Raw genomic sequence first — 23,564 nt, forward strand, 5'->3', positions numbered from 1 at the left:
AGTAGTTTAATAAGAGAGAACATGCAGAAAGTGTTTGTTTTAGGGAGGGACTAGGCTGAGATCTAGCAAACATGAAGAGTTTTCTGCGTTCTAATACGATAATCCAGAGAAGTCTCTTTTAGTTTTAATTAACCCTTTCAGAGATAACTGATTTATTGCCAAAGAGGTTACCACGATTTGCTCTACAACTTGAAAACCATTTAATGTTAAGAACTAGGGATGGTTGAGCTTGCTATTTGGGTCAGTATGATATTTTGGGTAAAGCTTTGGGTTTCGTTGTAGGGTTCTAGGTTCAAGTTCCTACTTAACTGTGAGCCTCTCTTGGTGGGGATGATAAATGAGGTACGTTATTATACCTGTACACTGAAGCAAAGTACAGAAATGATTCTGGTGTCTTGTAAAGATAAGACTTTCACCCAGGCCTTTTTAATCCTGACCTATAATGCTTTATCCTGTTTTTACTAGATTTCTCTTTTATTGTTTTATGCTTGCAATTTTGTACACCGCTTCGAATTAACAGTTTAGAAATGCTTTTTTCAATCAATCAAACAAACAAACAAACAAACAATCTACTTAAGTAACAGATGCTAGAAGGAAATAACTGATTAAGTAAATTAATGCATAAGCTTTTGAAAGATTTACAGAGACACCGGACTGGAGAGCATGTCCCCCCCACAAAACTTTTATTGAGAAAAATTGACAAATCCCCAACTCGCTTGTTACAGGTAAGTCTGTACAGGTTTCCACTGCCCGTTCTACTCAGCTTCAGTTACACCACGAGTTAGAAGTGAAGCCATGTCAAGCTACACCACCAATGGTTCTCAAGACGTCACATAACCCATCAAAAAAGGTCATTTCTCATTGGCAAAGTAGTGGCAAATTAAAATGAAAGGCCAACAGGGTACCAAAAAGATGCTTTTGCTTTGAACTGTAGAAAATTTGCTATGGGAGTCTAAAAAGAGGAGCCCAAAAGTACTCACTACACCTGTAGCACAATCTTCCAGCACAGTTTCTATTTATTAACTGTTTCCAAAGGAAAAAAAGATAAGCAGGAAAGGTCTTATGCTCTGAATTTAAAAGCAGCACTGGACACATGAAGGCAAAACTCACAACAGTAATTTTGGGTTGTGGGAGAAGAGACATTTTACAAGTTCCAGCGTTTCTGATCGGTGTAGTTAGCTCTCAACATTTAGGCTTAAGGAAATTTGCAGAAGGACATTTTCCCTCTGCCTTCTCCATTTGCCACTATCAGTACCCCCTGGTTTTTCAGTGTGGGATGGGGAGTGGGAGGGTGGCTGAGGGAGGGGAGACAAGGATGGGAAACTTCCCCTTCACAAACATCCTTAGGATTCAAAATGGATTTGGGGTGATTTCCCCACTTCCCCTGTTCCCCTTGTGTATCATCCTGTGTTGTTCAAGAGGGGGCCCCAACCCTGCCAAGGGGCTTTTTAGGGGACATAAGTGCCTGCAAGGGAAAGGAGGGGACATTAAGATTTATTTGTGAATTTAAGTTGGGACCCAAGACTTTTTTTTTGTGATACACTGATCTCAAACTTGATATGTTTTGAGTCAGGGATGATGTATTTGTTGCTGCTATAAGCCCTGAAACTTGTAGAGCCCAGAAAAGGCACAAATGTCTTAAAAACTGAAATGACACTACAGCTCATCTACAGTTGCTCCCACTGACTCACCTGCCTGCCATTTTGCATCAAAATAACTTCCGGTTTCTTGTTGTGGGAAACGGCTGCCTCCCACACGAATGGTCCCCAGCCGTGCCAGTAATTCAGGGTTGATATGGGGGTAATTAACCCTGGCAGACTCCCCAGGGTTATATGGTGGGTTATAAGCATCTGGATATAACTTACAAGTTCATTAAAATGCAGGTCTAAGATTGCCCCAACTTCTATCTTTGGTAGAAGACAGGGTTTTATATCACCCATGGGGGTGAGGGAGAAGAGACCTATTCCCCTCCCCTAAGGATTAACCCAACTGTGTATTCAAGTATGCATCAAGCTGGTGCCTCTTACCATTAAAAATGGCTTTTCACAGTATCCAAGGTGCTTTCAAGAACTGCTTCATTTTAGAACAAGGGAAGCAATGACTTCAGAGAATGGGATAGGATGAAAACAAGAGCATTTGTAGATAAAGCCTTTCTTCTGTAATTTAAACAAGACAGCTCTGTTATTTTCCAACTGTTCTTCCTGCTTCTACACATAAAAGTATCAAATATTCTGACAGACAAATGCCACTGGCAGTTCCTTCTCCACTCCAAAAGTGTAGCTACTGATCAATTGGCAACAAGATCTGCTTCTGGGATGGTTGACTCCGAGTGGCTCCCTCTCAAAACTCTGTGGTAAGAGATAGAATTCTGAAAGTTTAACAAATTGCATGTATTCAAGTGGCTTAGAGGATCAATCTGGTGACATACAGGAAGAGATCACCTGACCTCATTTGTAAGGGAGAGAAAAAGACAGCGTAAGAGCCAACCACAGCTGTCATGACAGTTTTATTTCATCCCTGTCCAAGAGTCCCCAAAATCACAACTCCCACCATCTTCCATGTCTATCCAATAATAGTTCAGAAGCATCTTGACAGTGTTCTATACCAGTATTTCCCTCCCTCCCCCTGGGGAGCCATTGCAGAAAAAGCTCTGTTTGGCAGGTCAACCCTGAGGTGGCTCTAAACAGCCATAGTTGGGTCTCTGTTGTTCTGTTGGGGTTTAAAAGAGGGGAAACTGCCCCTATTCAATCAGCTTCTTGGCCTTGAAGAAACGACGCAAATAGAAGACCTGCCAGGTAGCCAGTCCAATGAGGCAGAACATCGAAAAAATGCTGAAGTATAGTACCCGAATGTTGGTAGATTCTGAAACGGAAAAACAAAAAGCTTGTTACTCAGAACAAATGGCAATAATCCCTAAGCCAGCCCTCCAATGCCTTCAACCCCACAAACCACCTAGTATCTTTTCATCTGAAGCATTCATATAAAACTAAGTACCAGAAAGATAAGCTCTTTGAACTGTGGGCCAAGTGGATCCACAAAAGGCTCAGCTTTCATTCAGTAAAAAAAAAAAGGAGCAACTCAAGATCCTCTCTCATGGCTACTTAAATCTGAAAATTGTGCAGGCAGAAATTATTACCATTTCTATGACTATTATTATACAGGGGTTTTTGCGAAAGGCTTTGGTGTTCACAGATGGAGCCACACAAGAATATTGGTTCCTTCACCATAGAATTTTTATCCCTCTGCTGCCAACCTCTTGCCTATACCTCTATTTCTGTTTCACACTTCCCACTGGAAGAGGGGAAAGTCAAAATTCTACAAAAGCTAATAAGAGTAAAATACACACTGGAGTTGTACAAATAAGTACAAAATAAAATTTTGCCCATTACATGCTACACACAGAAACTGAATTTTCTTGGGGCCAAATAAGAAGAGTCCTGGCTGCAGATAATAACAAGAAAATAACAGAATCCCAAGTGAGTGTAAAGAGAAGGGAGTGCCATGACTCTAGTAGATTTGGTGGAAAGGGGCTCATGGGCATAGCAGCATAACAGTTATGGTGGTGAAACATTCCAGTGATCCTAACAGTATGTTTATAAGTTGATAGATGATGCATCAGACAGCCTTGTCTACACTATAAAGCAGGTATCAAATAAGCATCATGGTAACATTATCCCCAACCATATCCATTAGTGAGAGAAACTTAACAACAATACTACTTCCTGAGTTGGAGTACGTACCATTGGTGTCCCGCATCTCCTCTTCCCGCTTCTTCATGTAGGCAAAGTCATTGACAATAGACTCTGAAAGATCCTCCAGGCGTCGCAGCTCCAGCTCCAGTGGCTTCAGCTTCTCTACTTTAGCAATCTGTGAAAAAGAGAGACAGAGACTGAAAATCACAGCCAGAGTAAGATTGTGTTCCCATCACTTGAAAAAAGAGTCCTGATGCAAACAGTCCTGTCTGTGGCATAGCCTCTAGCGACAAAATCAAAACCAAACTAACTAACCACTTGCACCACAGAGAATGCAAATGAAAGAATGGGGAGGGTGGAGGGAGAGCCTTGAATAGACATCCACATCTGCTGTTCGTAACCAGGGAGGATGTCTTCTTGTTCAATTGCCTCCTTTTCAGGGCCTTGGCATGCATCTCCCCTCCTGGGTAACCTAAAATAATAATCTGGAAACCTTCACAGTAGATGTTTGAGGTCAAGAAAGCCATTGTTTTTCAGCCAACAGATTCTCCAATATCCTTAATTTCCTAGAGATGTTAGGAACTTTTCCAGTGCCTAAACCAGTGACAAAGCCACTTTGATAGTTTCTTATTTTAAAACAATCAAGCAGTATATAAATGTAAATAAATATTGAACACACACATCAAATCTATAATAAGACACCCATATTTGCATTTCCCAGGAGGGGAGATACATGCCAAAAGCTGTGCAAAGGCAACCTTTTAACAAGATGGTAGCCTCTCCATATAGCACATATGGATGTCTAACCAAGTGTTTTCAGTTTTTTCATTTGCATTCTCTATGGTGCAACTGTCAAATCGGTTTTCATTTTACACTACACTTCAAATTTCAAGAGGAGGGAGTACAAAATGTTTGGTGAGAGGATTTTCATTTTGTGGCTCCAGATGAACAGCACAAGAAACATTTAATAAATTTTGTAGATTAATTAAGAACAGAAATGCATGCCTTGCTGATGAGGAGTACACCTCTTACTTATCAAACTACAAAAGCCTGGGCAAATAAAGATGTTTTCAATCAGCATTTGAAACCTCACAATGTGGGACAGTTGCATTGCTAAGGGCCATTATTCCAGAGTAGGGGACCTACTACAGAGAAGGCCCATCTATACATCCTTTTAATCTAAAACCTGGCAGGGGGCAGTGAACAAGCCCTACCCTACCAATCTTAAGGACTGAATTGGCTTGCATTGAATGAGGAGCTCCTGCAGGTATCTGGACCCCAAGCTTTGTAAACCACCACCAGCACTTTGAATTGAGCCCAGGAGCATATAGGGAGCCACTGCAGTGCTTTACTCCCAGCTAAATGGGTACAGGACTGCAGCCTAAGAGTAATCTGGTATCAACAGGCCCATGCAGAGCTTGTCTTAGGCCCGGGTCGGTCTTGGCATGACAGCGGCCCATTAGGGCCCCCTGGCCCTCTTAGGCCTCCCCCAGGGCAAGTGTACCTGGCTGCCACATGGGCCTGGGTATAACCCCAAATTAAAAATCCACATTTTTGTTGCTACAACAGAAGTAGGAAACACATTGGCCTAGCCTCCTTTGCCACGACAACACTGTGAAAGAAGAAAAATGGACATACATGGTAAAAAAAAAATAGAGAGCATTCTGTGTTACAGATGTGGATTAATGATGGTGCCTGGCTTTGAGAATGTTGAAGGCCACTGTTCTGTATTTTTTATTTTATGTTCTTGTTTTTCAAAATGTACCTTAAACACATTTGCCCAAGTAACCTCCACTGCACACAGTTGGACTTACTTTTGAATAAGCATGGGAGGGACATCTCTTTTAACTTTTTTGCTTACATATTTCTCCAAGTTGCACCATACATCCCTGTTCAGGAAATATGCTACCAAAGGTTTAGTAAACCCGATCCCACCCTCTGATATCTGGCCAATGAGAGTAAAGGCACTAGGATGATTCACAAGCAAGGGAAGCAGTGATTTCCTGTTTCATTTCCTTCCATTGCCTATAATAACCATTTAAGGAGAAGGGCAATGTATCCATACTTCCCTCCTTTGTCAATTATTTAAAAAATAATTTGTTCTACGTTGTCCTGATTTTTCTGACTTGTGAACAATAGCAGCGGGTGCACTGTATCCTTTTTTCTAGTTCAGCTTGGTGGCCTCTAGGCACTTTTAAATTAACATTTAAATAATCTTTTTAAAAATTAAATTAATAAGCATATCCGTCTGTAGCACAGAAAACAAGTCTCATGTGGCCAGAAAAGCTATTTGGGAAGAGCAGCATAGCTGGAGGAACTATATCCAAATACAGTAATGGGTTTAACATTTCCGCAAGTTCAAACTGCAAGGGGTTTAATGTAGCTGCAGTGGAGCTGGGCAGTGACAATTCATCACAGCAGGGCACAGGAGCAGTGGGTGGAGGTGAGGAGAGGGGCAGAGCCTGAGAGGGCAGTGGGCCAGGTAGAGAAATGACATCGAGGCCACTCACCCCTGTAACAGGACAAACAACAGGACAGTAGATTTACTACAATGGTGGCTGTTCATTGCAAGGCCACAAGGGGGCAATCAAACCTTGGGAGACAGCAAACAGCAGCTTTTCATAATTTAACTAGATTACTGGATTAAGTAATCCTCTCAATTATGTTTTAGTTCTGAATGATAAAATCAAGGCTTAGGAAGCTACATGGCCATAGCTCTACCTAGCAGAATCTGACAGTTTCAGGAGAACTTTACAAGTTCTGTCAATTTTTTGTTTGGGTTTGGTTTTCATAAGCAAGGATGAATAAAGGGGGGGGGGGCAAACCAATGCTCTGTTTAGCAAGAGAAAAATACTGAAAAGCTGGGAACGGTTTTTGCAGAAATCTCAATATCCTGAAAAGTACCTCAGTTCATGAGGTCAGCTATCAGCTACTAGCCTCTGCCCTCTCGCCCATATACCTTGTCGCAGGTGCCTACTGGACTCTAATCGTCTGTTAAATCAACATCTTCTCTCATTAAGGATATGTTTTTAGGATTACGTGGCTGTGAAAAGAATCTGCACTCCTGACATATGCAATCCACGCATAAGGACTGCACCGATTCTCCTGCTGTTTTCTGCTAGTCCAAATGGACCCCCAAATCAGCACAGTACCAGACCTCTGCGCTCATAATTTATTTTATTAAGTGCCCCCTCATTCCCATTTAAGCATACCAATACAAGGGAAAACAGCATTCAGAAGCACCTTTAGTCTCCAACAACAAAAACGAAATAGGTTTCTGTTTTGACTCTCTTAACAAAGCATACCAAGAAGGCATGAGAGCAATGGCCCTCCCCTGCCGCTGTCTATTCCAGCATACTACCTCGGAAGATGGGAAACTTTATTTAGTGACCATATGTTATTAGCCATTGATAGACCTATCCATGAATGCACCCAATCAGCTGTAAAAGCTATATATGAAACAATAAACTTCTCCCTGCAATGAGACAATCTCTTTCTACATTGGGGGAAATTGTGAATAAAGAAACCATGAAATGTTTGTCTTAGACTGGTATCATGCTCCTATCCCAGTCTCTGCAGGAAAGGAACTGAAATTTAAGAAAAGGGTCCGTGGCCATCAAAAAGCAGTATAAAAGGGGAAAGATCATACCTTAGTACAGTACTCTGAACATGAGAGTTACTTTCGTCTGGATTGCATCAAATGAAACTGTCTTATCCAGTCAGATAGTACTGATCCATATAGTCCTGCATCAGGTCTCAAAGATCTCAGGCAGGAGGCTTTCCTAGCACTGCCTGCCAGAGATCCTTTTAACTGGAGATACCAATTCAAGACCCTCTGCATGCAAAGAAAATGCACTACTGCTGAATTATGCATTACCCTTTGCATGCACAAGACTGAAGTTTCAATCCCTAGCATCCCTAGAAAGACCTTTTCTGAGCTTTTAAGAGAGCCATAAATACTTGGCTAGATGGATCCGTAGTCCAACAAAGTACAAGGTAGCTTCATGCAATGTCAGCAGTGTTAGGGGCAGTATTTTTCTGAATGCTAGTTGTTTGAAACTGCAAGCTGAGGGAGTTCTGTTCAACTTGGGTCCTGCTTGCAGGCCTGCCGTAGACATCTGGCTGGCCACTCTGAGCGAAAAAATGCTAGATATCCTGTTTTCCGAATAAATTCAGCTTTGTAGCTGATAAATTCCTTGCCAAGCAGCAGATTCTTCCCTAAAATGTGTTTAGCAACTTCAAAAAAACTGTTCTAGATGAGTGCTTCACTCAGGGAAGCCCTAGGAATCAAGGAGACTGGGAAAACAGCATTGAACTGTGAGCCTCAAGGCCACATACAGTTGTCACGTGAGTGTCAGGAAGAGAATCAAGAGGCACAGGCAGCAAAAGCAGAGATGTACCTCCTCGTAGTTCTTTGCTTCTACTCCATGCTTCATGTTCAAGGTCACGAACTGGTCTGGCATCCGCCCTGTTCCTGGAACTGCAATGAAAGGATTCATTGTATGAAGTGCTCAGGCTGCCAGGAAATTCCCAGCCACCCGCCCCCCAATACACAGCAGGGAGGGATTTGCGGCTCTCCTCCTGTACAAGCCTCGGAACAGCTAAAGAGGCAGTCCAACTATGCCCAAAATCACAGAAAAATCTACAGATAGCATTGGCTAAGGTAGGAACTCTGAGAAGTAATGAGAACAAGCTGCAATGAAGCATGTGGAGCGTGCAAAACACCAGGCACTCTGATTTCCTGGTCTTCGTTCCACTCTCTAGCAATAAGGAAACATGGGATCAGTTTAGAGCTAGACAAGCTGGTAAGAACTAAGTGCTAATTCTAGCCAAATAGAAAAGCGAATATAAACCTGAAGTGGTGTATTAGACTGAACAGATGAAAAATAATATAATTAACATATTTTTATAAAGTTAAAGTTCACCTAGCCAAATATAAAACCACTGTGGAATGGAAAATCAGAAACAACCCTTGTGGCACTGCTATAATACCTGATTGACCCCTGCCCTTCTTCTTACCTCCCTTCTCCTTATTCAAATTATTCCTCCCCAACCCCAAACTTTATAACTGCCACAAACCTGGTTATCTAGTGAGTATAAATAGTTCCCAAGCAACCAGGTCTGGTCTAGAGGGTCTTCCCTCTGCAATTTACCCCTTGATAATCCAGTTCAACCCCTGCCAATACAGGAAATCCACTACTACAACAACCTCAACAGTTTCCAACTAAGGAAAGCCCACCTTCCTCTCAAGCAGTTTGTTCCACTGCTGAAAGCTCTCCCCAGTGAGGTCCACTTGATGCCTCTACCGACATAGTTTTGGTACCAGGTAATAAAATACATTTTTTTCTCAGACATTTGATAGATTATGAGGATGATGCTGTGTCTGTTGTTTGTGTGCTGCCAAAGCTTCTGGCAGCTGTTATTGGGTGTGTGTTGTTGTGTATATTTTTCATGAAATGCATGTTTCTTTCTGAATGTGTTAACATTACAATGTATTTATGTTTATGTTTTTAAGTATGTTTCAATTTGTTTGGAAACCTCTGTGTATTAAGCAACTTACAAGTCTACTATATTATGATGATAATGATAGCAGTTTATACTGTTTGGAAGTTCTTCCTAATGTTTAGACAGAATACTTTATATTGTCGTTTTAGCTACCTGCTTTGGAGTCTGATCTCTAGGACAATACCAAATAGATTTGCTCCATCATCTATGTCAGTGGTTCTCAAAGGGTGTAGTGTGCTACACTGGTGTGGAAGGAGAGGATGGCAATTACAAAATAGTTGTGTCCTGTGTTATAAATCAAGCACTGCTAGGAGTTGTTTCTTTTTGTTTTCCGATGTATTTCTTATCAATAAAAAAATTCAGTGTGGTGTGAGCAAATTTATATTTAGAAAACGTGGCCCAGAGAAGCAAGTTTGAGAAACACTTAATAATGTGATAGCCATCCTCGAGTATCTGAATGGCACAATCCTTCTTAATTATCTCTTCTCAAGGCTAAACATACCCTAGTCCTTCAACCTTCCCACAGAGGACTTTATCTCCAGGCCCCTCTTCATCTTTGCCATCCTCCTCTGGATACATTCCAGTTTGCTGATATCCTTCTTAAACTGCAGTGCCCCAAAGTACAACTATTTATCTCTTAAGAAAAAAAGGGAGGTAGAACTGCATGCATTTTCCCCCTCAGGCTCCCAGTTCCTAGATAATTATGTTCTCATCACTGATAATAGGTTCTGGACCTAGCAAGGTGGACCAGATTGAAGGAGGGGGGAAAGAATATGACCATTTACCTTAAGCTCAGAGCTATGTTGTGAACAACCCCTTTGCATGTTTACTTCAAAATAAGTCACCCCAGTTTACTCACATTCCTATAAACACTTACCTGGGAGTAAGACCCACTAATAATACTGGTTCTTGCTTCCTGAATATGCATGCGTAAGAAAGCTGCATTTGTCAGCTTGGTCCGAAAAGAGAAATGTTTTGAATACACTTTTTTAATCTGGCTATTTTGGACGAAGGAGGATAATTGCTTCTTACTATTTCTACTTTGAAGTAATTCTCTTTCTTTGTTAATCTGCCAATCCCAGATCAGCTGTTTTTTGACCCATTACTTTTAAGGGCATGGGATTAAGGGATTTTAAGTGGGGTTACGAAACTGTAGTTATGCCAAATGGAAGAAGTATGGCACAGTATCAATTGGGTCATGTTATGTCAGACACAGCATTACTTAAGGTAACAGATATCTTAAAACAAGCTCAGGACATAATAAAGAGCCCATGATCTAGCCAATCAGTTTGTCATTCTGGTGTTTGCATTCAGCATGACAGGCAACAAAAACACTGTGGAGAAAATAGTATGAGGCTGTTCTCCCCCCCCCCCCCCCCGATTTTTAAAAAATTAAGGAACTATCCCGTTTTGCAACATATGCAAACAGCCTGCCTTCCCTAGACTTTTTTTTTTCAAAAAAAGCTAGCTAACCAAACTCCCTATCCACCAAAGAGCCCCTAGCTAGTACATGCACCTCTACTACCATGTTAGAAATTAGCCAGACACCAGGCCCATTTTGCGACGGGTGCAGGTTAATTTTGACTACATGGACATCTCTGGATGTCAGGTTGGCAACTGACATCTCCATCTGGCTTTCCCTTCCAACTTTCTTAAGCGGGTAAGCAGAAAAGCTTATTTATTGCATTTATATCCCAACCCAAGGAGTTCATGGTTCATCTCTCTCCTCAGTTAATCCCTACAACAACCCTGTGAGGTGGGTTAAGAGGCTGTGACTGGCTCAAGGTCACCTGGGGAGCTTCATGATTGGGTGGGGATTTGAACCCTGATCTCCCAGATCCTAGTCCAACACCCTAACCACTACACCAGATATATTCGGAACACTGCAGCCGAGATCAGGGTCTGGGCAGAAATTGGCGAAATGTCTGGGGAAATCAGCAGTGTCCTTTTTGCAGATTTCCCTCAGAAATAACTCAAAAACATCCAATTTCTTTGCGATTTTGCTCAACAACTTTTCTGTCCGGATTTTCACTTTTTGAAATATGGCAACCCTAACTTCTGCTATAGGAAAACTATATAAACTAAGCAGGTAAATAAATATGGGGAAAGCAAAATGCCACTTAGAGATAGATCTGAAATATTTTCCTTGAAGCTTGAATTTGTTTTATTCAGGATTGTTTTATTTGATGTTTTGATGTGTTGTAAACCGCTTTGCTTTGAGATTCTTCCCCCCTTTAAAATATGAAGTGGTATAGAAATGAAATAATAAGACGAAATCCTACTGGGGGGAAATGGTGTCTAGACATTCTGCTTTGGCAACTGTAACCTAGGTTTAAGCTGCCATTTGGAGTTAGCTTATACACCTGAGTTTCTAACACTGTTCTACTACTGGGATCAGATACAGTAGGCTGTGGTCCCACGTCCTCCATGAAACTGGGAAGGCACCAGGTGTTAGCATTGTTGCAGTACCTTTAAGGAATGGTCACCATTCCTTTCTGGAGCCTTTCTGCCAACTTCATGCAGCCAGTGAGCTACTGTTGGTTGCCACAGGAGGAGAGAGTACTTTGGGGCTTAAATCCTGCTTGCAGGTTTGCCACAGGCACCTGGTTGGCCAGAGTGAGAGCAGGAGGCTGGGCTAGATGGACTACTGGCCTAATCCAGCAGGCATTTCTTATATTCTTATATACCCACCCTTCTATGATTCTGCCAATGAAGATAGATTTATTTCAGTGTCCCAATTCACAGGTAGGTGGCAGCACAGCACAGTATATGAAATGCAATGTGGGGGTAGGGAAGAGAACTGCTCTTCTTCACTGGATAGAAACAGGAGTACTTTCCATGGTGCTGCTCCTGACAGCTTCCAAGATGCCATAAATATATGTAGTTTTCATAATGGTAAATGAGCAAGGCAGTCCCCTGCTACACATGCCACAAGAATCATTGTTTCCAGTTTTTATGCAAGATTTGAATTTCTGCTATAGCCATGGAAACTTATTTACACAGTGAATTTGAAAAATACTAATTTCAGTGACATACCGTATTTTTCGCTATATAAGACGCACCAGACCATAAGACGCGGCTAGTTTTTGGAGGAGGAAAAGAAGAAGAAAAATATTCTGAATCCCAGAAGCCAGAACAGCAAGAGGGATCTGGCTTCTGGGATAGCCTCTTGCTGTTCTGGCTTCTGGGATAGCCATGTGAAGCCTCTTCCGGGCAGCGGGAGGAAGGCTCCCCCAAGAGCCACGCTCCCTTTAAAGAGCGCGCGGAGTGTGTGTGCAGCTCTTGGGGGCTTTTCCCCGAGGAGGGAGAAGGGCAGCCAATCTAGTCCAATCTCCTGAAATGCACGAATCACTGCTAATGCAGGCTTTATATGAAAAATAGTTTGCACAACATTCTAGCCAAACGCTGCCCATATTAGTCTGGAATTGATGAACATATAAAAATCAATATGGGGTAACTATTTACACTACAACAAGGCAACCTACAGATCATGCACTTTTAGTTGCAAAGTTGTTCCTCAGATCAGAACCAAGAATCCAGCAACATCTAGTCTCAGTACGGTATCTGCTTAGAGAATTGGACTAAATCCAAGCTCATAATAAAATTAAGACTGTTTTGGTTACACAATGTTATGAAGTATATATGACTCTCATTCAAAAAAGTCACTTAAGGTTTGATGGTTAGAAAACAATTTCTGGCTATGGGTCACTGTGGGAAGGACCTTTTTAACAAAGTCTTCCACTTTTAACAGCAAAATAAATAGATAAATAAATAAAGGGTGAACAAGAGAATGAAAGGAATGTTCCAGGTTAGACTTTCAACACGTGCTTGTTGTAAAAAAACAATAGTAATACTTATGCAGAATTAATTTTTACATAGTAGATCATTAAAAGTCATTCTGGTGTGGAGGATACAAAATAGCAATAAGGCAAGTGAGTAACACATGCAATATATTCCAAGCTTCCACATACAATACAAGAAGCAGAGTGGCTGGGGCAACCCAGTCAGATATGAGGCATATAAATATTGTAACAATAAAATAAAATTATTATTTTATTGTTACAAGCATAGAATTACACAAGCACAACTGTGCTGCCCCCAAAGCAGAATGTGTGACGCAAGGGAAGAGCTCTGGGATAACAATTTAGCACTCACAATGGGGATCTCCCTAAGTCTTGCAAGGCAGCTCTTCCCTCTACTGGGGTCCCTGCGCAAAAAGCTGTGCCTTTCGCTTCCTCTTCCTCATTTTTGTGGCCAAGTGCTTGAGAAATCACAGTTGCTCAGGCCTCACCTGGCCCAACCGCCCAAATGTTGCAGCTCTGCCTTCTCAAGGCAGCTAAAACCCTACAGCCACTGACCGCCACAGCATCCTCAGCTACTCTGCAGAAAACATGTCTAAACTTCTTAATGCCAATAATCTAATAATACAAAGAACTGTAGAGATTATTTGTTTAGGGGCACTCTGCTACAGTGCATTGTGCTGGTAATAGGAACTACCAAGGTTTGAGATGAACAGGATGCTGCCGTTAGTTATCTTGGGACACAGAAAATTCAACATCCTTCAAAAGGCAAAAACAGTCTGTAACAACCTCTTCCCCTTTTTCTGCACAATAAACTATTAAGGCATACCGTATTTTTCGCACCATAGGGCGCACTTTTTCCCTCCTAAAAAGCAAGGGAAAATGTGTGTGTGTCCTATGGAGCGAATGCAGGGGGGAGGCAGGCAGGAAAAGCCCCCAAGAGCCGCACACAAGCTCCGTGCGCTCTTGCGGGCTTTTCCACAGGAGGGAGAAGGGACTGACTGGCCGCATCAGTCCCTTCTCCCACCTCCCAGAAAAGCCAGGAGAAGCCGCAATCTCTTTAAAGGGGTTGCACGACTTCTGCGGGCTTTTGGGAGAGGTGAGGGGATCCCCCCACCTCCCAGTAAAGCCAGGAAAGCCCTGTGCAGCGTCTCCCGGCAAGGAGAGGCTGCACGGGGCTAAAGGGGAAGCCAAAACAGCGAGCGGGATCCATCCCGCTGGCTGCCTTGGCTTGTTCCATAGCTGCGCGCAACCCCTCTGGCAGGGAGAGGTTGTGCGCAGCCTGTACGCTGCTCTTTGGGGCTGGGGGTGGGGGGAAAGATTTTTTTTCTTGAATTCCCCCCCTAAAAACTGGGTGCGCCCTATGGTCTGGTGCGCCCTATGGTGCGAAAAATACGGTAACCCCCAAAGCTAGCAATCACATAACTAAAGTTTTGCATGTTTCCACACAGTGTGTCTGGGAGGGAGGGAAGAGAAATATCTCCTCAAATTTACACCTCTTAAAACCTTCCTTGGTAGGCTAAACAACACCATTCATGCATACAGGGAGAATCTGACAAACCTGACTAAATTTTTGTATTCTCGGGGCCCCTCAACAGAACTCATAGCTGCTTTGTCCCCATCTGCCTTTGATGGACACTACTCAGAATAGTGTCCTTAGGAGCCTTCCTTGTCAATACAGGGTATTTTGCTAATCTGTTATTTTTAATGCAACCTACCATCTCTGATTGTCTTTACTCTTGAATCATTTAATAAATATATTAAATTTAAAACCTAGAGTTTAGTCATGAGGCTCCACTTTAGGAGCCTTACACACTATTTTGCTGATGCTACTGAATAGCACTAAAGAGCCTACTTAGGTCTATCTCCCATTTATGATGCTGTTACATTTACGTCACCCATGTAATCAGATTAACGTATTTTAAAAGTATTCTAATAAAATCCCACACCTATATTCTTCTGTTCTCAGAAAGCACACAACTTTAACCAAGGAATATACTCTTCCGCTAAAAACAGTAGTGAATTTCACTCCAACATAGTTTTTCTAGTATAGACCTCTGTTGGTAGACTAGAGGTATTTTTACATTTAGGCCATAACACATATGCTCACTGGTAAGTATGTTGTTAGCTGGTTTTAACAAGTCTTTTGATTCACCTGTTTGTTTTTATGTGTTTTTAAAAAACTTTTATTGCTGTTTGATTATATTTTTAATATTTTGTTGCCCTTGTGTTACTGTTAACTTGTGGAAAGGAAGAGCACAAAATTAACAAATAAATAAATAAATCTCTGAGATTTAGAACATTGAGACTGTCCCACCTAAGTACATCATGGGCTCATAGCACAGAAGACATATATATGACCTTGAAGTTCCAACAGTGACAGTGGAAGCAGGAAGATACCTTGAACCTCAACAAGATGACCACTGTCCATTTATGTTGAGAAACAGCATTAAATGTGCCTGGAGGTGTTGTGGACTATTTGCCCTAAACTTCAACCCAAATCTTCATGAGGAAGAGGGGCAAATGCGTCACTCCCAAAGGAAATGTCAGCTCTAAGACTTGTTAAGCAATTGCCCTCAAGATCTGGGTACATAATCAACGTCCTGCACACTTCCTCTTGTGATAGAATATACCAATGCAACGGGCCCTCGGTCATTATAACTAAGTGCCACGTCTCTACAAGAAAAGGGTTTCTGGCTGGTTTAGAGATGCTAGCAACTGATTAATGAAGAGACTGAGTTCCATCTCCAAGAAGTGGAAAGTGAACAAGCAGGGGTGCGTGGACCAATAGAGTAGGGAACAATAAGACTTAACATTGGCTTTGAGGAACCACACAGCACAGAAAGAGTATTGGCTAAGTGAGGCAATGATAAAAGACCAAATTTAGTATTCCCTTGCCTCTTGTACAGAAAATTCAGTGTACTGATGGTGGAATCCCTCTTGGATATCTCATATGAATAGGGAACAATGGTGTTAATTTCCACCTGAAGCAGAAAGGAGAATCAACTGCAGTGTCTGTGTTTCTTCCTTTCCCCTCTCTGTTTACTGGCTGGGAACAGTTGGTTGTGCCCGTGCCCTCTCAATGTCAGGTGTGTATAGGCTACAGTGTGGAGAATTTGGGCCCTCTCCTAAATAAAATTCCAGTAACTGCACATCTCTATCTGCTGTGGAAGACAGCAAAGCACTTCTTTCATGAAGAGACTCTTAAGACTTCTGTAATAGCCAACCAGTCCTCTTCTATGACCCTGTTTTTCTTGTGTCTCATTCTGGATTATAAAATTTCCTTTGGGTGGGCAATTGTGATTTCAGCACTGCTCAAATGCAAACACTTCTGGGAAGGAATGCAACAACTGGCATTCATTAGTAATTTTAGGAACTGACTCCCTTGGGATTAAATGTTCTCTCTCAGTCCAGAAGACCTCAAAACACTTGGCAAAGCAGATACCCCTGGCCCTTGCTCAACATTACCCTTTTAAATGGATCCTACAGGAGATGGATGAGAAAGTAGAGAAGAGGCATACCAGGAGCACCAAACAGGGACGATCACACTTACCCACAGGGAGCTTGCTCTCAAAGCAGGCTTCAAACATGTCATAATCCTCCGTGGTGAAAGCAAATTTGCCCTTAGTTGCATCCTCCTTGACATAGAGAATATGTCCAGCTGAGTCAGTAATCTGTAGGAAATATGAAAAATAAGAGAGGCAAAGTAGTTAACATTCAAGTTCTATGTTAAATTTTATGGGAGGGGGAGGAAGAGAAGACAAAGATCTTCCTAGAACACTTGGGCAACTGACTTCTGTGCTTTCCTTGTCCCCACCTTAGGTGAAGAGATTTTTGCTAAAATGTTAATTTCAAATTCATTTATACTGCCTCCATTATTAGCCTCTGGCATGTTAAGTTGAAGACATTCCCATAAAAGCATCCACTAAAAACAAAAGTCAGAAGATGATGTGGGAATGGGGGGGGGATGAACTCATTCACTTTACAAAACATACATTATCAGCAGCTCTGAGTAGGGCAAGTTTTGGGTTTACAGTGACCAGACAATAATTGCATAATTTATAATTGCATAACTAATAGCTCTGGGAGACAGCACATTTGTATGCTCCCCCACTGCCAAAGGAGCAAACATAAAATAAAGCAAGCTTTAAAGGTCCCATGAGAGCATGTTAAAAGCCATGTGAGGCCTTGTTTACTGCAGTAATAGCTTCTCCTTAAACATGGTTCTTCTATAAAGAAGTGACTGATGCATGCACACACAAGCTAGTTCCTTTCCACCATTAGATGGGCCACGTCCAAAAATATATTATGCCAGCTCTACTTTCTCTTCATCTGGCATAACAAGATAGTTGCCTACATACTGCCAGGCACGTTGCCCTAAGTATACCTAGTATGGGCAAACTGCTTAAAAGTCAGCCTACACAATTGTGGGGGAGCAACCATTCAGGGAGGGGGGAATGTTCCACCACAATACTCTGGCATTATGCACAGTAACATCATCATCCTTCACAAACACAGCTTTTCTCCCCATACTGCCGGCCTGAACAATAAGCACCCACACGAGACTGAGATCAAGTAGGATGAGAGCCATTAACGAACCTCCACTACGTAACCAACTAGCACATTGGGTACATTCTTCCAGAACGGAAAGCCTAACTGTTAATTATGGGATGTCATGATCAGAGAGCAAGCACCACAGTGATGAGCCATTAAAGCACGTGAAAATGGCATGACAAAGAATCACTGTTAACTGCAAATGATAAATCCCAGTCAACAGCTGATCTGAGACTAAGGTCTTCAAGCAGAATTTTGTCTCTGGAAAATAAACTCATGTGTGATCATTAATAACTAGTCTACCCTGACAAGTTAAGGTGCTAATGTGAGCAGCCGGTCAAAAAACCCCAGACTTTAAAACTTTTTATTCTGGATGAGCAGAGCAGGCCCATGCAGACGTGGGGGCAGCCAGGCACACTTGCCCCAGGGCCTTGGAGAGGTAAGCAAGCTGGGGGTCCCCACCAGAGACCAACTGCTTTTTTCCTTGAATTTATAACTTTATTCTAACAAGACCCCCACCCCAGGCCCCAGAGAAGATCTTTACATGCCTGGAGCAGAGGATATTTGTTCTGTAGTTATTTCATCAATTGCCAAAGTCAGGACCCAACAAAGGCTGCTGGCATATAACACCCTATTACATCAGTGTGGCCTTCTGGGGGAAGGAATGCTTAATGTACAATCTCAAACTAAGTTAAGACTTCATTGACCAGCATGCTAGACCACTCCTGGATAATGAGTATTTGGGTGGGGGTGAAACACAGGCATCATTAACAGCAGTTTTAGGTAATTAATGCTAAGAGATGGTTTGTTTAGTCAAATTGTGGTTTGCTTTGATGTCTGAACCCAGTCCAATGTATTAATGGTGGTTTGTTTGCTAGCCATAAACTATGTGAAGCCATGGTTTGTCGCTGGCTTATGAAACATGGCGTGTTTCAACTCCTTTGGCACAATGGGGGGGGGGGTGTCTGGCTGTTAACCAGAAGGATTGTGGTTCGAGCCTACCCAGGGCAGAATTTCTGCACTGCACGGCGTTGATGGCCCTTGGGGTCCTTTCCAACTCTACAATTCTATGATTCTAACTATATCTTGGTCTATATTATGTCTAAACCCAGCAGCTTTGCTTAACCATTAATTGTTTGCCAACCCCACTCCAAGCTACAGAGCCACAAGGCAAGAATAGTTGGAAAACAAACCAAGCTTTGGAGAAACAAGTCATGGCTGATTTGCTAATTTACAGGACAATTCATGCTTTGTAGCATTTATGGGTGAAAGCAGCCATTGTGTAGTAGCATCCAACACCCACCCACCCAACCCACAAGTACATGTGTAGTGCTGCACTTCTGAAAAATGTACTTTCATAAGCAGGCTGTTTAATTTTTATATGTTTACAATTTTTTGTTTCCAAGCCTCACGAAGGAAAGCATACACACAGAGAGAGGAACGGGGGCAAATGGACATCAGACAACATGGTGTAAAAAGTACTTGTATCAAACTAACATCAGAACTGGGGAAGGGGGGCAGAATCCACCCACATATGAAGCAAGTGCCTTTTTACAAGAGATACAACTATTTTTAAAAATACATTTTAATTCCCAGAATCTTTCTGACAGCTTAAGAACTTCCACAGCAGGAAGCATTTGTCCAAAAGAGGATGGTGAGGAACCTGGAAAGCAAGTCTTATGATGAACAGTTGAAAAACTAGGGGGTGTTTAGCCTAGAGAAGATGGAAGGGGAGGGAGGAGGAATGTGATGATGGTCTTCAAATATATTGAAGGGCTGTCATGAAAAGATGAAGAATACTTTTCTTCTCTGTTGCTTCCCAGGGCAGGATTAAAAGGAATAGGTGAAAATTCCATGGAAGCAAATTTCAGCTAACTTCCACACACTAAGAGCTTTAAAAGAGTACTGTATTAGACAAATTCATGGAAAACAAGGATAACAACAACTACAAGCCATGATTGGCCATGTTTTACCTCTACTGTCAGAGGCATTATGCCTCTGAATATCAGTTGCTGGGAATCATGGGTGAGTAGAGTGCTGTTTGTGTCCAGCTTGCAGGTTTCTCACAGGCATCTGGTCAGTCGTGAGATAAGGATGCTGGACTAGCTGGGCCACTGGTTGACCCATCAGACTCATCTTATGTTATTTGTTGTTATAAAAGCGAACAGACTACCTCATAGGGGCTCTCTTTCACTGGGATATTTAAACAGAGGGATGCTATAGTTACACCTTATGTAACAGAACCTGCACTGAACATGGGCTGGGTGAGATCACCTTCAGGGTGCCTTCCAACACGTATTTATTTATTACATTTATATACCACCTTTATCTTCCAAGCTCAAGGTGGTATACATGGTTCTCTTCCCCATTTCATCCTCACAACAACCCTGTGAGGTAGGTTAGGCTAAGAGATGGTGATTGGCTCAAGGTTATCCACTGAGCTTCATGTCTGAATGGGGATTCGAACCCTGGTCTCCCAGGTCATAGTCTAACCATTACGCCAACCCGTCCCTAATTTCCTCTAAATTAGACTACTATGATGAAGGAAGGGAATATTAGAAACCAATAATGGTTTTTTGTGTGACAGGAAAGCTGTGGAACGAAAACAAATTCCAGGGTTACATCCTCTTCATTTATTTCAAAAGTACATTGCCTTTTTAGCCACTATTTTGCACCTGGCTTTGGTTGGTGGCTGTTAGTATTCTAGTAATAAAGCAAAGGAGATCCTGCCAGCATGAAATCTACCCACCACTAATATACAGAAACCTGGGCCACAGGCCTTTCTGCTTGGTTTTATGCATGCTGACTCAGACATAAATAAGTCCCACAACTTCAATGTGATTTATTCCAGAGGAAGGGTGATTAGGAATGCAGTCTCTGTTGCATGTAACAGACTGTGTATCCCAAAACTGACACGTCACTCTAGTAGTTGCAAGTATTCTTCCCCAGACTGGTCATACTGCGTGGTATCCAAGACCAAAGCAAAATCCTTTTCTTGGTCAATGAGGACAGATCAACACAAGAAAGAACCTGGGGTTGCTGCTGAAAACCAACAGCCATATTTCAAGGGCCCTACATTATTGGCTACTATCTAACCCTATGGGAACACACTACATACCAATAATTTAACATGGACCAAGTTTAACTAAATTAGTACCAGGATGATTGCTCAAAATGGGGCTTCTCCATATGCTTTGTAACAAATTGTTCTGCTCTTATATTTAAAAGCAGCTGCAAAAACTAATATCAGAATGTCACAGCAGTGTTAGAAACTCAGATATAGAAGCTAGGCCACCACAACAGAATGTCTATTTGCCAGCAGGTTGGACTAGATAACCCTCAAGGTCCCTTTGAATGGTACAATTCTATGATCTCAATTACACTGTTTGACTATAGCTTACTCTTACCACAATTTACTTGTCCCAGTATGTGAGGAGAAACATACACAGTGGAAATGGTATTAACTATGTATTAAGGCAGAGGTTTTTTTAATTGTGGTGAGTTCCATTTGTGTGGCCTGTGGAAAAGCTGCGGGACAGTCAGCTATATCTGTACTCAGCCCTGCACTTACTTTCCTAGATGTGACAATGGGGGACTAAGATGCCCAGCAAGGGGTCCATGATTCACACAGCAGTGCAGAAGCACAAGACATGTATTTTGCTGCGCCTGAATCAGCAGGCTCGATGGAGATGCCAGTTGCCAACCTGGCAAGAAATCTCCACCATATTGTTGCAACTGAACTCGCCCCAATAGCAAAATGGACCTGGCGCCTGGGTAATTTCGAACACCGTGTCACAGAGCCCTGACTTTTCACAGCTTGGGGATACACCTGTCTTGGTAGCATCACTGCTGTCGTGAAAGCTACAAACCGCTGCACCATTTCATCACTGGAATTCATCTTTCCATCACCTGGCAGCCTAACAACCACTCTCTTTGTTTTCTGTTTCATGGTGGGGGGTGGAGGTGGGAATGCTTTCATCCTCTTGGGATGGAGTTCTTCAGTCCACTTCTTATTCTGAGGATGCAACAGCCCCCTCCGACTATGGGCTGCATGCTCAAAAGCAAAGGACAACTGTACTAAGGAGGAACAAAATAAAATAAATAAAATAAAAAATTTCATTCCAGTAGCACCTTAGAGACTACTGGAAGGATTTTTAAAATTTTATTTTATTTCGACTATGGCAGACCAACACGGCTACCTACCTGTAACTTCTACTAAGGAGGGCAAAACTCAGCGAGGGCGGGGGTGGGGAAGAGATGGGAAGTTAAAAGAGCTGTCGTGGGTACGAGGCACGGAAGAGGGTTTCCTCAAGAGAGCAGAGGAGGGCCCGGAGCTGAGGCCTAGTTCCGCCTTCCGCCTTTCGGCCTTATCAGGAGAGCCGCGCAAAGCTGACGTGTCCTTACAAGGGAAGGGCCTGGAAGGCAGCAGAGCCGCCGGTAGCGCCCCGAGGCCTACGCAACGCCTCCGCCCGCGGCTCCCCGCCCTCTCACGGCGCGCTGTGAATAACACGGGCGGGGGGTGGGCACGGGCGAGGGGTGGGGGCGCTGCCTGCCTGCGCCTGTTCTGGGTCAGCCTCCCGGTGTCCCCCCCGCGCGAAGCCCCCGCTTCCCCTCTGCACCTTGAGGTTGGCGGACGGGCCGCTCGACGAGCCCGGCGGGGCGACGACCTCGTACTCGCCGGTGACGAGCATGTCTCGGTGGATCTCCTCGCGCAGACATTTGCGGGCCTTGCCCGGCAGCTGGAAGGAGATGGGCCGCGCGGGGCCCGGCAGCAGGACGAGCAGGAGGAGGGCGACGAGGGGCGGGAGCGAGGCCGGCCTCGGCGGGGAACGGCCGCCGGGGAGCGGCAGCGGCAACGGCAGCAGCATGGCGCGAGCACGTCCGAGCGACACAAGGCCGGGATTTCTGCCTCCGCCCCCCCCTCGCGCCGCTGCCGGCTCCAGGCACGTGACCCGCTGCCGCTTACGTGACGGGAGGGAAGTGGAGGAGGAGGCCGCTGCGCGCCCAGCCAGGCAGTTGGGAGAAGCCTTAGCGGGCATGGCCTGGAGAAGGAGGGAGCTATTGGCTCCGAGATACTGGGGCTTAAATTGAACCCCAGGAGCACCGTTTTCAGCGTCATTTCAGGGCTGGGGCGCGAAGAGTCACCCTGAGGAGGGGAGCTGCCTTGCAGTATACGCAGTGTACCTTATTGTTGTTGTTGTTTAGTCATTTAGTCGTGTCCGGCTCTTTGTGACCCCACGGACCAGAGCACGCCAAGCACTCCTGTCTTCCACTGCCTCCCGCAGTTTGGTCAGAGTCATGTTTGTAGCTTCGAGAACACTGTCCAACCATCTCGTCCTCTGTCCTCCCCTTCTCCTTGTGCCCTCAATCTTTCCCAACATCAGAGTCTTTTCCAGGGAGTCTTCTCTTCTCATGAGGTGGCCAAAGTATTGGAGCCTCAGCTTCACGATCTGTCCTTCCAGTGAGCACTCAGGGCTAATTTCCTTCAGAGTGGATAGGTTTGATCTTCTTGCAGTCCATGGGACTCTCAAGAGTCTCCTCCAACACCATATTTCAAAAGCATCAATTCTTCGGCAGTCAGCCTTCTTTATGGTCCAGCTCTCACTTCCATACATCACTTCTGGGAAAACCATGGCGTTAACTATACAGACCTTTCTTGGCAAGGTGATGTCTCTGCTTTTTAAGATGTTGTCTAGGTTTGCCATCGCCTTTCTCCCAAGGAGCAGGCGTCTTTTAATTTCGTGACTGCTGTCGCCATCTGCAGTGATCAGGGAGCCCAAGAAAGTAAAATCTCTCACTGCCTCTATTTCTTCCCCTTCTATTTGCCAGGAGGTGATGGGCCCAGTGGCCATGATCTTCGTTTTTTTGATGTTGAGCTTCAGACCATATTTTGCGCTCTCCTCTTTCACCCTCATTAAAAGGTTCTTTAATTCCTCCTCACTTTCTGCCATCAAGGTTGTGTCATCTGCATATAAGTGTACCTTATATGTGGCCTTTTCTTGCTACAGGATTA

General features: G+C 43.4%; 1 protein-coding gene across 1 annotated transcript; it reads right to left on the reverse strand.

The window, feature by feature from the left end:
- Positions 1 to 666: 666 nt before the first annotated feature.
- On the reverse strand, positions 667 to 22,528 carry TMED10 (transmembrane p24 trafficking protein 10). The gene is made up of 5 exons (XM_083448795.1): positions 22,171 to 22,528; positions 16,551 to 16,671; positions 8,093 to 8,172; positions 3,741 to 3,867; positions 667 to 2,862 (listed from the first exon to the last, which is right to left on the reverse strand). The coding sequence occupies exons 1-5, from the start codon at positions 22,417 to 22,419 to the stop codon at positions 2,741 to 2,743; spliced, it is 699 nt and encodes a 232-aa protein (XP_083304921.1). The 5' UTR covers positions 22,420 to 22,528; the 3' UTR covers positions 667 to 2,740.
- Between the last annotated feature and the right edge of the window lie 1,036 nt (positions 22,529 to 23,564).

Source organism: Podarcis tiliguerta (genome assembly GCF_965153285.1).
Source record: "Podarcis tiliguerta genome assembly, chromosome: 1".
NCBI lineage: Eukaryota > Metazoa > Chordata > Lepidosauria > Squamata > Lacertidae > Podarcis > Podarcis tiliguerta.